We start from the raw sequence: 14,226 nt of genomic DNA, 5'->3' as shown, positions 1-14,226 counted from the left end.
CCACCAGAAGAGGTGCCATGGCTGAGTCCCGGCACAAATTAAGCTCTGACCACAACCCTGGGTAAGTTGTTTCAGTAGATAATTCCCCTCACTGTTAAAGATTTGTGCCTTATTTCTAGTTTGAATTTGTCCAGCTTCAACTTCCAGCCATTGAATTTAGTTAAACCTTTGTCTTCTGGATTGGAGAGTCCTCCTCTATTATCAAATCTCTGTTCCTCCTGTCAACTAGTTCTCTTGCATCCATTAATCTATTGACGTTTAGAGAATTCTAATAAATTAGTGAGGCACAATCTTCCTTTGCAGAAACTGTGCTGATTAGTCCCTATCATAGCATGATATTCCAAATGTTTTATTCTATTCTTCTTCGAGTGCTTGCTCATATCTATTCCAATCAGGTGTGCGCGCGCCGCGTACACAATCGTCAGAGAATTTTCTACCCTAGCAACACCCGGCGGGTCGGCTGTGGAGCCCCCTAGAGTGGCGCCTTCATGGCGCTGGATATATACCCTAGCCGACCCGGCGCCCCCTCCAGTTCCTTCTTACCGCCCCTGACGGTCGTTGGAACTGTGAAGCGCGGCATACCTGTTCTCCACTCTCCCTAGCTTATCCTGTATTGTTTGTAGATAATTGTAGTTGTAGTTGTTGTATCGTGTTAGATAGTTGTTCATTTTACTTTTTAATAGTTGTAGATAGTTAGAGGGGATAAAAGGGGGTTGTTCTCCCCCCTTTTTCCCCGGCGCATAGCCGGGCTCATGCCCAAGGCTCCCGGCTTTAAGCAGTGCGCGTCCTACGCGAAGCCTATGCCCACGAGTGATCCGCACGACTCGTGTCTGAAGTGCCTGGGAGAGTGCCATCAAACAGATAAGTGTAAGATCTGTAAGGCCTTCAGACCGAGAACCAAAAAGGAGTGGGACTTTCGGCTTCGGCAACTCCTCATGGAGGCGGCACTTAGCCCGGACACTCCATCGGCGCGTCAGGCCTCGGCACCAAGCGCCTCGGTGCGCAGCGCCCCTGCGGCACCGACTGCTTCTGCACCGCGGGTAGAGTCGGACAAGCCTCCGCGGCACCGGCCTCCTTTGGCACTGCACCCGCCACAAGTGCCTCGGCGCCGATCCTTGTCCCCGGGACATAAGAAATCCCGCAAGGCACAGGAGACTGCTGTCCTGAAGACGCCGGCTCCCCCGGTGCCGGGGGTAGAGCCGCGTCCGCCTTTAGACCACCAAAAGCAGGTGCCTGCTACGCCGTCGACTCCGGCTCCGAGGCCGTTGAGTCCGGTGCGGACTGGATCACCACCTCGGTCAGTGGTGGAGCCTTGTCTCCTGTCGACCCCAGAGACCTTCGCGACGGCGAGAGACCTTATTGCTCTCACGGATCCGGCACCGCACCAACCACCGGCACCGTTGGCTCCTCATCCGGTGCAATCCAGGGGCAAGCCTGCCCTGGTGCGCCCGCCATCTCAGGGAGCGGACCCACGGCACCGCTCCAGATCACGAAGCAGGTCCCGACGCCGCTCGCAGTCCCGGCGCCGACTATCACCTCGGCACCGGTCGTACTCGCGGCCAAGATCCTCGTCGCGGCACCGTTCTATGTCCCGGCACTGTTACGATCATCGGTACCGATCGAACTCCAGGCGTAGTTCCCGGCACCGGTACGAGCGACGATCGGCTTCAAAGGGCCGCTCCCGGCACCGTGCCTACTCGCGGTCGCCTTCATCCAGGTCCAGATCAGAATCTCGGCACCGACGTGGTCATCGGCACCGATCCCGATCTCGGTACCGCTCACCGGCACCACACAGGGACCGGTCATCTCCGGAGCGGCACCGTACCATCCGGAGCTAATTTTGGCGCGATCGGCACCGCCTTGGCCCTCGAGATCGGTGTCCCGTTCCTCCGATGGGGCCTCGAGATCGGCATACCCCCCTCAGGGGCAGGCCGCTGAGGCGGACATGGGCCACTGGCAGAAGGTAGCGGAGGATCCCGCTCAGGGACCTGCACACTGGTCGTTCTGGACCCCGTGGGCGTATCACCAAGCGCAGGGGGCTCCACCACCATCAGCCTCTCGCTCGATACGCTCTGAGCATAGGGCTCCAGAAGCCACCATCTCCCGCCCTCACCCAGGGGGCATGGAGGCTCCCGTGCCCACGCCACCTGACGACCTGGACCCAGGGGCAGGCGACGCTCCGCTCCAGGCCTCACTGGAACAGGACCCGCCCTTAGATCCCTTGCCACCTGAGGCATCCTCCTCATCTTCCCCAGATGAGGCGGTGGCGGGCACAACGGCCACAGGTCCACCCCCGATAGATCTTCGGACACACCAGGACCTATTACGTAGGGTGGCACGTAATATGGACCTACAGGCAGAGGAGATAGTGGAGGTGCAGGACCCCATTGTGAACATCCTCTCTGCGGATGCCCCATCCAGAGTAGCATTGCCCCTGATTCGTACGATCCAGGCTAACGCCACTGCGATATGGCAAACTCCTGCCTCTATTCCACCCACAGCCAGAGGGGTGGAAAGAAAGTACTTTGTCCCCTCAAAGGACTATGAGTACTTATACACTCATCCCCAGCCGTGTTCACTGGTGGTGTCATCGGTGAATGCAAGGGAGCGCCACGGTCAGCAGGCTGCAGCGCCCAAATCGAAGGACGCTAAGCTCTTCGATTTGTTTGGGCGTAAGGTATATTCAGCCGGAGGGCTGCAACTTAGAGCGGCTAACCAGCAGGCGCTCTTGAGCCGCTATAGCTTTAATTCCTGGAACTCTATGGGGAAGTTCAAGGAGTTGGTCCCTCAAGACTCCAGGGAAGAGTTCGGGGCCTTAGTGGAGGAGGGTAAGAAGGTGGCACGGACCTCCTTACAGGCCTCCTTGGATATAGCGGACTCGGCTGCGAGGACACTGGCCTCAGGCATCGCCATGCGGAGAGTCTCCTGGCTCCAGGTCTCGGGCTTGCCTCCGGAACTGCAGCAAACCCTGCAGGATTTACCCTTTGAGGGACACGGGTTGTTCTCGGACAAGACGGACTCTCGACTGCAGACCCTCAAGGACTCGAGAACAATCATGCGCTCCCTGGGGATGCATGTTCCGGGACCCCAGCGCAGGCCATTTCGGCCCCAGCCTCAGAGGTTCTACCCCCCCCGCCTCATCCGAGACAGGACTCTGCCAGAAGGCGGGGACGAGGTGGTAGGAGACGGTTGACCGGCCCTCAACCCGGTCAGAACCAGGGGCCACATAGGCCACCTTCTGGCCCTAGGCAGAACTTTTGAAGGTGCGGTCGAGGACGGCGCCCCAGTCATCACCCAGGATCCACCCCCCTCCTTTCGGGATCGCCTCTCCCATTTCCACCATGCTTGGTCCCTTATAACCTTGGACCGTTGGGTCCTTCGCACGGTGGAGAGGGGATACGCTCTCCAGTTTTCTTCGTTCCCTCCCTCCCCCCCCCCTCCCCGTCCCTCTTCAGGGACCCTTCTCACGAGCAACTTCTTGCACAGGAGGTTTCTACGCTCCTGGCTATGGGGGCCATAGAGGAGGTTCCACTAGAGTTAAGGGGCAGGGGATTTTATTCCCGATACTTCCTGATCCCCAAGTCCAAAGGGGGTCTGCGACCCATCTTAGACTTACGCGGACTCAACAAATCCATAGTAAAGTTGAAGTTCCGCATGGTCTCATTGGGGACCATCATCCCTTCCCTGGATCCTGGAGACTGGTTCGCCGCCCTCGACATGAAGGATGCATACTTTCATATAGCAATTTACCCGCCTCACAGGCGCTTCCTGCGACTCGTGGTAAGCAAGGTGCACTACCAATTTGCAGTCCTTCCCTTCGGCCTATCCTTGGCCCCAAGAGTGTTCACAAAATGTATGGCTGTCGTGGCAGCATACCTTCGTCGGCAAGAGATACAGGTGTTCCCGTATTTAGACGACTGGCTGGTACGCGGTCGCACCAGGGAGCAAGTTCGTGCTCACGTCCACATAATAGTACACACATTCCACGAGTTGGGCATTCTACTCAACAAAGAGAAATCCACTCTAGAGCCTACCCAGAGGATAGAATTTATTGGGGCAGTCCTAGACTCCAGACGTGCTCAAGCTATTCTACCAGACAATCGCTTTCATACCATCACAAGCCTCATTCGAGGGCTCAGGACCTTCCCGATTACCACAATGAGGACGTGCCTCGCCCTGCTGGGTCACATGGCCTCTTGCACATACGTAACCAGGCATGCCAGACTTCGGCTTCGCCCACTCCAGGCCTGGGTATCATCGGTATACCGCCCGTATCGGGACAGCCTGAACATGGTGATCATGATTCCGAACTCGGTCTTGACCTCCCTCACCTGGTGGTTGGATCACAGTGTGGTTTGCGAGGGAGTGCCGTTTCACGCCCCGCAACCTTCTCTGCACCTGGTCAGACGCTTCATCTCTGGGTTGGGGTGCCCATCTCAGCGAACACCATACCCAGGGCCTGTGGACCGCACCCCAACTAGCCCTGCACATCAATGTTCGAGAGCTGATGGCGGTGCGCCTGGCTTGCCAGGCATTTCTCAATCTCCTACGTGGCCGCTGTGTGTTAGTTCTCACCGACAACACCACGGCCATGTTTTACATCAACAAGCAAGGAGGAGCACGTTCGTCGATTCTATGCCAAGAGGCCATTCACCTGTGGGACTTCTGCATCGCCCACTCGATCCATCTCACGGCTTCGTTTCTTCCTGGAGTCCAGAACACACTAGCGGACCGACTCAGCAGGTCCTTTCAGACGCACGAGTGGTCAATTCGTCCGGACATCATCTATTCCGTTTTCCAGAGGCGGGGATTTCCCCAGGTAGACCTGTTTGCATCTCGAGCCAACAGGAAGTGCCACGCGTTCTGCTCCCTACAAGGGCGAGCTCTGGGCTCTCTATCGGACGCGTTTCTTCTACCTTGGAAAGACCACCTGTTTTACGCTTTCCCTCCATTTCCTCTGGTCCACAAGGTGCTGCTCAAACTGCGCAGAGACCAGGCTCAAGTAATTCTAGTCGCTCCAGCGTGGCCGAGGCAACACTGGTACACCACACTGTTGGAGCTCTCGGTTCAGACACCGATCCCGCTTCCGTTGTGTCCAGATCTCATCTCTCAGGACCACGGCCGACTGTCACCCCGACCTACAATCACTCCACCTCACGGCGTGGTTGCTCCATGGCTGAACCAGGCGGAGCGACAATGCTCGCACTCTGTCCAGCAGATTCTGCTGGGCAGTAGGAAGCCTTCGACACGGACCACGTACTTGGCCAAGTGGAAGCGGTTCTCCTGTTGGTGCGGACAACGAGCCAAGTCCCCATTACAGGCTCCTATTCCTCTCATATTGGAATATCTCCTATCCCTAAAACAGCAGGGCTTGGCGATATCTTCAATTAGGGTTCACCTGGCCACTATATCAGCCTTCCACCCAGGGGAACTCGCTTCTTTGGTATTCTCTAACCCGATGGTCGTTAGATTCCTCAAGGGCTTAGACCGGATGTACCCACAACAACATCAGCCCGTTCCGACGTGGGATCTCAACCTGGTTCTCTCCAAGCTCACAGGGCCTCCATTCGAGTCACTAGCTACCCGTTCACTCCTGTACCTATCCTGGAAGACAGCCTTCCTCGTAGCCATCACCTCAGCAAGGCGCGTTTCTGAACTTAGGGCGCTTACATCCGAGCCCCCATACACGGTTTTCCATAAGGACAAAGTGCAGCTTCGCCCACATCCTGCCTTTCTTCCTAAGGTGGTCTCACGGTTTCACATGAATCAGGATATATTTCTCCCAGTCTTCCATCCTAAACCACATGCTACTCGCCAAGACCAGCGTTTGCATTCTTTGGACGTACGCAGGGCCCTGGCTTTCTATATTGACCGCACAAAGCAGTTTAGAAAGACGACACAACTCTTCGTTGCAGTGGCCGACCGGATGAAAGGCTTACCAGTCTCCTCACAATGCCTATCCTCCTGGATCACGTCTTGCATCCAGACTTGCTATGACCTGGCCGGTGTCTCGACGCCGCACCTCACCGCTCACTCAACGAGGGCCCAAGCTTCCTCGACTGCCTTTCTGGCTCAAGTCCCGATCCAGGACATTTGTAGAGCTGCAGTTTGGTCATCAGTCCACACATTTGCAGCTCACTACGCACTGGTACAGCAGTCCAGGGACGATGCTGCATTCGGATCAGCGGTTTTGCACACAGCAATGTCTCACTCCGACCCCACCACCTAGGTAAGGCTTGGGAGTCACCTGATTGGAATCATAGAATCATAGAATCATAGAATATCAGAGTTGGAAGGGACCTCAAGAGGTCATCTAGTCCAACCCCCTGCTCAAAGCAGGACCAATTCCCAGCTAAATCATCCCAGCCAGGGCTTTGTCAAGCCAGGCCTTAAAAACCTCCAAGGAAGGAGACTCCACCACCTCCCTAGGTAACGCATTCCAGTGTTTCACCACCCTCCTAGTGAAATAGTTTTTCCTGATATCCAACCTGGACCTCCCCCACCGCAACTTGAGACCATTGCTCCTTGTTCTGTCATCTGCCACCACTGAGAACAGCCGAGCTCCATCCTCTTTGGAACCCCCCTTCAGGTAGTTGAAGGCTGCTATCAAATCCCCCCTCATTCTTCTCTTCTGGAGACTAAACAATCCCAGTTCTCTCAGCCTCTCCTCATAAGTCATGTGCTCCAGACCCCTAATCATTTTTGTTGCCCTCCGCTGGACTCTTTCCAATTTTTCCACATCCTTCTTGTAGTGTGGGGCCCAAAACTGGACACAGTATTCCAGATGAGGCCTCACCAATGTCGAATAAAGGGGAACGATCACGTTCCTCGATCTGCTGGCAATGCCCCTACTTATACAGCCCAAAATGCCGTTAGCCTTCTTGGCAACAAGAGCACACTGTTGACTCATATCCAGCTTCTCGTCCACTGTGACCCCTCGGTCCTTTTCAGCAGAACTGCTACCTAGCCATTCGGTCCCTAGTCTGTAGCAGTGCATGGGATTCTTCCGTCCTAAGTGCAGGACTCTGCACTTGTCCTTGTTGAACCTCATCAGGTTTTTTTTGGCCCAATCCTCTAATTTGTCTAGGTCCCTCTGTATCCGATCCCTACCCTCTAGTGTATCTACCACGCCTCCTAGTTTAGTGTCATCTGCAAACTTGCTGAGAGTGCAGTCCACACCATCCTCCAGATCATTAATAAAGATATTAAACAAAACCAGCCCCAGGACCGACCCTTGGGGCATTCCACTTGAAACCGGCTGCCAACTAGACATGGAGCCATTGATCACTACCCGTTGAGCCCGACGATCTAGCCAGCTTTCTATCCACCTTACAGTCCATTCATCCAGCCCATACTTCTTTAACTTGGTGGCAAGAATACTGTGGGAGACAGTATCAAAAGCTTTGCTAAAGTCAAGAAATAACACATCCACTGCTTTCCCCTCATCCACAGAGCCAGTTATCTCATCATAGAAGGCAATTAGGTTAGTCAGGCACGACTTCCCCTTCGTGAATCCATGCTGACTGTTCCTGATCACTTTCCTTTCCTCTAAATGTTTCATAATTGATTCCTTGAGGACCTGCTCCATAATTTTTCCAGGGACTGAGGTGAGGCTGACTGGCCTGTAGTTCCCCGGATCCTCCTTCTTCCCTTTTTTAAAGATGGGCACTACATTAGCCTTTTTCCAGTCATCTGGGACCTCCCCCGATCGCCATGAGTTTTCAAAAATAATGGCTAATGGCTCTGCAATCTCACCCGCCAACTCCTTTAGCACCCTCGGAATCGATATGAGCAAGCACTCGAAGAAGAAAAGACGGTTACTCACCGTTGTAACTGTTGTTCTTCGAGATGTGTTGCTCATATCCATTCCAAACCCGCCCCCCTTCCCCACTGTCGGAGTAGCCGGCAAGAAGGAACTGAGCGGGCGCCGGGTCGGCTAGGGTATATATCCAGCGCCATGAAGGCGCCACTCTAGGGGGCTCCACAGCCGACCCGCCGGGTGTTGCTAAGGTAGAAAATTCTCTGACGATCGTGCACGCGGCGCACGCACACCTGATTGGAATGGATATGAGCAACACATCTCGAAGAACAACAGTTACAACGGTGAGTAACCGTCTTTTTTTAATTATCATTTCAACCAGTTTACCAGGAACAGAGGTGTAAGACTTTACGCCCAGTAAAGGCACCCATAGAATCACCCCCAGTCACCCAGAGAATTTAAGTACATTTGAGGTTGAGATGGAAATAGCAGACAGACTTGTTGGAAGTCTATGGGTAAGGATAAAAGGTTGTGGGGGTTTTTTGTTTGTTTGTGTTTTTTTTAAAGAATGTCATAGTAGAGGTCTACTATAGATCATCTAGCAAGGAAGAAGAGGTGCATGAAACTTTTTTTAAAACAACTAACAAAATCATCCATAGTACGAGACTTGGTATTGATGGGGGACTTCAACTACCCAGACATCTCTTGGGAAAATAATACATCAGGGCACAGATTATCCAACAAGTTCTTGGAATGCCCTGGAGACATTATTTCAGAAGCTGGAGAATGCAACTAGGGGAGAGGCTGATCTCGATTTGATTTTGACAAATAGGGAGGAACTGGTTCAGAATTTGAAAGTGGAAGGCAGCTTGGGTGAAAATGATCATGAAATGATAGTTCATGATTCTAAGGAATGGAAGGAGGGAAAACAGCAGAATAAAGAAAATGGATTTCAAGAAGACATACTTTAGCAAACTCAGGGAGCCGGTAGGTAAGATCCCATGGGAAGCAAGCCTAAGGGGGAAAACAATGGGAGAGAGTTGACAGCTTTTTCAAAGAGATTAAGGGTACGAAAGCAAACTATCCCATCGCATAGGAAAGATAGGAAGTATGGCAAGAGACCACCCTGGCTTAACCAGGAGATTTTCAATGATCTGAAACTCAGAGTTCTACAAAAAGTTAAAACTATGTCAAATTACTTAGGATGAATATAAAAAAACACAAGTATATAAGGACAGAATTAGAAAGGCCAAGGCACAAAATGAGATTAAACTAGCTAGAGAAAGAAAGGGTAACAGAAAACATTCCACAAATACATGAGAAGCAAGAGGAAGACCATGGAGAGGGTAGGCTCAATGAGGGGGGAGGGGGAGGGGAAGACAATAATAGAAAATGTAGAAATGGCAGAAGTGCTTCATGTCCTTTTTGTTTTTCACCAGCTATACAGGCAACTAAGTTTCAGGCATTTCCTGAATATTTAGTGCTTGACTTTGTCACTTAACATTCTTTTTTATGGTTCTTTTCTGTGTAATTTCCTAGTTTAAAAAAAACAAACAAATAAGTTCTAGTACAGGGGTGAGCAAATTTTTTGGCCCGAGGGCCACATCTAGGTGAGGAAGTTGCATGCAGGGCCATGAATGTACGGCTGGGGTAGGGGGTTGGGGTGCGAGAGGGAGTGCAGGGTGTGCGGTGTTCAGGAAGGGGCTCAGGCAAGAGGTTGGGATGCAGGAGGGGTGCGGGCTGTACGAGGGGGCTCAGAGCAGTGGGTTGGGGTGCAGGAGGGGGTGCAGAGTGCAGGAGGACTCAGGTAGGAGGTTGGGGTGCAGCATGGGGCTCGGCAGGGGGTTGGGGTTCAGGAGAGTGCGGCATGGTGCTCAGGGCAGGGGGTTGAGGTTCAGTAGGGATGCAGCAAGGGGCTCAGGGCAGGGGGTTGGGGTGCGGGCTCCAGCCTGGCGCCGCTTACCTGGAGCAGCTCTGGGGTGGCAGCGGCGCGCAGCAGGGCTAAGACAAGCTCCCGGCCAGCGCCACATCCCTGGGGGAGACGGGGTGGAGGGCTCCGTGCGCTGCCCTTGCCTGCAGGTACCTCCCCCGAAGTTCCCCTTGGCTGCGGTTCCCCATTCCCAGCCAATGGGAGCTGTGGGGAGCGGTGCCTGCAGGCGAAGGCAGCGCACGGAGCCTTCTGCCCCTGTTTCTCTCTCCCTCCCCCCCCTCTGGGGCCACAGTGATGTGGTGCCGGCCGCTTCCAGGAGTGGCGCGGGGCCTGCGGTGCCATGGGGGTGGCAATCCCACGGCTCGCAGGCCGTAGTTTGCCCACCCCTGTTCTAGTATGTGCAGCTCTCAACACAGGCACTTCAATTTTTAAAAAAAGGTCAGGGAATTTAACATTGAGATTGCTGCAAAAGCACAAGGGGACTGAGTTGAGATTGCATGGGAATCCTTAATTCTGGCATTTCCTGACTTTTGAGTACATAACTTTTCAACCTTAACATTCTTTTAATGATTTTTGGAGGCAATTTCTGAACTGAAAAAGATAAAACAAATTCCATCACATGGAACTGTATTGATCCCTACTTGGATCATCAGGGTGTTGTCCTTTAGATCCATACCATAGAAACTCCGGCTAATGGAGTAACTGATAGCAGTAGTGTGCTGCCATCCTCTGTGTGGACCTGCCATAACAGGAGGATGACACACACTTGGCCAGTGGGTTTCACAACTATTGCCATAAGCAAAGAAAAGTATAGGTTGAGGAGTTCCAGGTTCCTCCAGGTTCTACAGAGGAGTGTACTTTTCTGCCGCTGCACCCCCTCCAACACTGTCTCTGTGCTCCTATCTACCCCTATCCTGTCCCCGTCCTCTTCTGCTGCCTCCCCCACCAGGTCGTGTATCCACTGCATTTGCCCTTCCAGCTATTGTCCTCTTCCCCTCTGTTTTTTTCTCCATCCTCTGTCTCCTCTTGTAACTCCCTTTCACCATGTTCCCTCCCCCTATTCCTTAGCCCTCTGCATCAGCCTGCTTTCTCCTCACTTCTGGGATGCTAGTGGGGGATGAAGAACAATTTGAAATTTTCATTAACGGGAAACTAGGCAGGTATTTAAGAGGAGTATTAAGGTGTGACTGAGGTGTATTAAGTTGTGGAATAGTCTGTTGGGAAAAGATGGAAGCTTTGTCATTTGTGACTTTTAGAACTAGATGTGACAAAATACTTTCTGCTTGAGAGGATAGTCATGGTTGGCTGGGAGATAGAGTGGGTAATCTGATAGAAAAGACCTACCTTTGAATCTAGGGAACAGATTGTAGCACCACTTATCTCCACTGCAGAGCTACCCACAGAGACTACACAATGCTCAGTCTTGAGTGAATAATCTGACTGGCTCTGTGGTCTCTGGGCTACACCTTGGCTAGTGCTCTGGGACCACATTTGGCCTGGAGGCTGCACTTGGCCTGCCTGTTTGACATGTACTTTGAAGCCTAATGCAGCATGGCCTGTCTTGTCTGCTGAGCACAGTGCCCCTTCTCTTCCACTTTGCATTAGTGCTCGTTCACTTTGTCTTTTCTCATGTTATGCAATCTTTAGCTCCCAAAGTTAAGCAGTGATAGATGTATTGAAAGATGTTAACTTGATTCCTTGTCATCTTCCTCCTAGGCCTATCTCACTGATTTCCTGTGTCAGTTTGCACAGCAGCCTTGCTATGCAATGTTCTCAGACCATCTCAATGAGAACGAGAGAAGAGTGCTTGAGGCCATTGGCATATGAACCGTGCAGAGACCATATTGATCATATCTGGACAATATTTTTCTGGCTTATTCCATGTTTTGTGATTAAACATGAAACTTTTTCCAGTGTTCACCTATTGTTACAGATGTGATCTTCCTCATCACGAAGTATTGAGCCTTGTCTTATCATGACTCTGTTAAGGGAAGGATTATTGAGAAAGCTCTGAAGACTGAGCTTTGCACTCTGCTCTCACCAAGGGAACACTTTCTTTTTTCACAAAAAGCTTTCCAGGAGGTCCTTAAAATAATGTGTCCTTAAATATTTTTTAAAATAAACTTTATATTTGCCTCTGAAGAGCCACATAACTGAGTTTCACAAACACGGTTGGACAGAACGAGGAAGGAATCAGGTCTTTTGTAGGTTGCTTGGATGTGTTTTGAGACTTTGGAAGTTTTGTCCCTCTTCGCACTTGCATAACACGTACAGGGTAAATATCTTCATCTTACCATGTGACTTTTTTATAGAACTGTAGACACTTTTATCAAAGAGATGCCTAAATGGTATGGAATCTGTTTACAAGAGTTTGGATGGGAAGCTGAAATAAAATTAAATGAACATCTCGTTTTGTACTGTGGGTGAGGGCTTCCATCTAGTCTCTAACATTGCATCAGTTCTTTGCTAAAGCTTTTGCATGCACATGCTGAAAGGAAGCTACCACTTAAATCTAAATTCTTGTGGAATGTGGCTACTGAAGACTGGTTTTACTGAACACAAACAACCATAATTTTTTACCAAAAAAATAAGTGTATATTTATCATTCTCTTTACTCCATAAAAACAATTATCTGAAATATTTTGCTTCCTTCACACTCCTGAGACTTGTATGAAGTGGGTAAGCTATAGTCCACAAATTAGTATGTGTATTTTTATAGGGTGGTAAAATAACATTACAAACTGATTTATCCATAAGTACATAGTGATGTATCTCACAACACCTCTTTGCCTTTTGTTCCCTGTTGGGGAAAATGAAAATAAAACTACTAAAATATATACACTGGTATTTTCTTTTAAAACAGATTTCTAGAAGGAAATCATTACATTTTCTACGTATTTTTATACGTATTTACCCTTTAAAACTTCTCCTTTAACTGTACCCTAGAGACTATTGGCCTCATCTCATAGTAGTCTTCTGGGCAGGAGGGGAACCCTGTAACTGACTCTGCAGCTTCCATTTCCTTTTAGGCAGAATGAGAACCACTAAAACCCCTTTTCCTGTAGGGTCCATCAGGTAACTCTCTTCAGGGAATAATGTGCTGCATCTGCAAACCTTCCTTACAAGCAAGCTTGCCATGGAGCTCACTATACCTGTGCCAGTGTTGGTCTTTTAAATTGTTAAAGCGGGGGGAGCCTAATACAAGACTGTACTTCTCCCCACAGTTCCTCACAAAGCTTGTGTGACCTCAAGCCTTGCTGGTCTAATTTAGGAAGTGGTTCTTCTCTCTTCCTCAGCTGAGATAACAAATTAACTCTCCTTTTTAATAACCCAGGGAAAACTGGTGCCCCAGGTCTGAGGGTTGGTGGTTCTTAGTTTTATTTTTCCAACATAACATTTTAAAAAGGCAACATGACTTCCCCCAACTTCCTGAAGCAATGATGGAAATAGGAGGATCAACACAATGTCATTGCATGTGAATGGAGTTGAAAGGATTGAGTGCTGTGAGATGCAGTAGGATGTCTTCTACAAACTCTGACTTGTGTGCCAAGCTTGCTTTCTCAGAGTTTAATAAAAAATAAACGACTTGAAATCCTGAGGTAGCTGGGCTGGCGAATCAGCTCATCTCCCAAAATGAGTAAAGGAAGGCTACGTAATGCTGTAGCACTTCTTTGGCATGATAGCTGATGAAGTTTTGCTCCTGAATATTGGAGAGGACCTGTGCTGCACAGTGCATGTTTGTAGAACACTGGTACACAGTGGTGCTAAAAATACAAAACAGAAAAGAGCGAAGGGCAGATCTAAACCACAGGACATATTGCAGAATGCAGAAAAGAGCCATCAAATGTTAATTGTTTGATGTCCCATACATTGGAAACAGAATTCTAAAATAGTATCATGCACACTTCCTGGTAAGTGAAAGACCAGACGTTTGAGGATAACTGTGTTTTGTGGCATAGAAAATGGACAGACCTGAAGTCTGGCCAACTGATCTAAGTTGGTGGGGACTTCAGGGATGTTGATATGCTCTCCGCAGGAGGCCCACTGGAGTCCGATCTTACGCAGTGTGCACCTTAATTTTGCTTAACATATTTTGATTCTTCTTAAAGCACATTAAAGAATTAGATTATAGGTTTAAACAAGAGCATTAAACATGGAGACAATTTGATACAAACATTGTAGCTCTCCTTATTTTGTGTTAAAGGATTTCTCTGGTGTTGCCAACGCCTATTTCCATCTATGAATAAATTTAGGGGCAGCTTCTTCTGGAGCTCCCTTCAGTGCCCTTCATTATGTTGGTTAGCGTCTGTTGCTGTCTAGCATGTCTATTGAATGAGCCATTTGTTCTTTACTTCCAATAAGAGCTACTGCTAGATACCGTGACATTGCACGAAACTGAAGGCTGGGAATGTGCACCCTTTCAGTAACTTAGTGCTTCCTTTGTTCAAGTACCGGTCAGTGTTCCAGTGTTTTCAGGGTTACACCCCCATCTTACCCCTGTCCAAACCCCCTCCCTGGGGCCGGGAGTGGGGCCAGG

The 14,226-nt window shown here is 50.3% G+C and overlaps 1 protein-coding gene across 23 annotated transcripts in view; it reads left to right on the top strand.

Moving 5' to 3' along the window:
* The window catches only part of IPO9 (importin 9), a 257,420-nt gene that overhangs the window by 190,217 nt on the left and 52,977 nt on the right, over positions 1 to 14,226 (top strand). For 20 of the 23 annotated variants that reach the window (XM_005311758.4, XM_065595105.1, XM_065595103.1 and 17 more), the window contains one exon: positions 11,406 to 12,526. The exons of the other annotated variants lie outside the window; for them this stretch is intronic. In XM_005311758.4, the coding sequence (XP_005311815.3) occupies positions 11,406 to 11,516 (111 nt within the window). In that variant the 3' untranslated portion in view covers positions 11,517 to 12,526. Of the gene's footprint in view, positions 1 to 11,405; positions 12,527 to 14,226 lie in introns of those variants that run through there. 23 annotated transcript variants of the gene reach the window in all.

The sequence above is a fragment of the Chrysemys picta genome, chromosome 4, assembly GCF_011386835.1.
Source record: "Chrysemys picta bellii isolate R12L10 chromosome 4, ASM1138683v2, whole genome shotgun sequence".
Taxonomy (NCBI): domain Eukaryota; kingdom Metazoa; phylum Chordata; order Testudines; family Emydidae; genus Chrysemys; species Chrysemys picta.
This window is presented reverse-complemented; position numbering and strand designations above follow the sequence as displayed.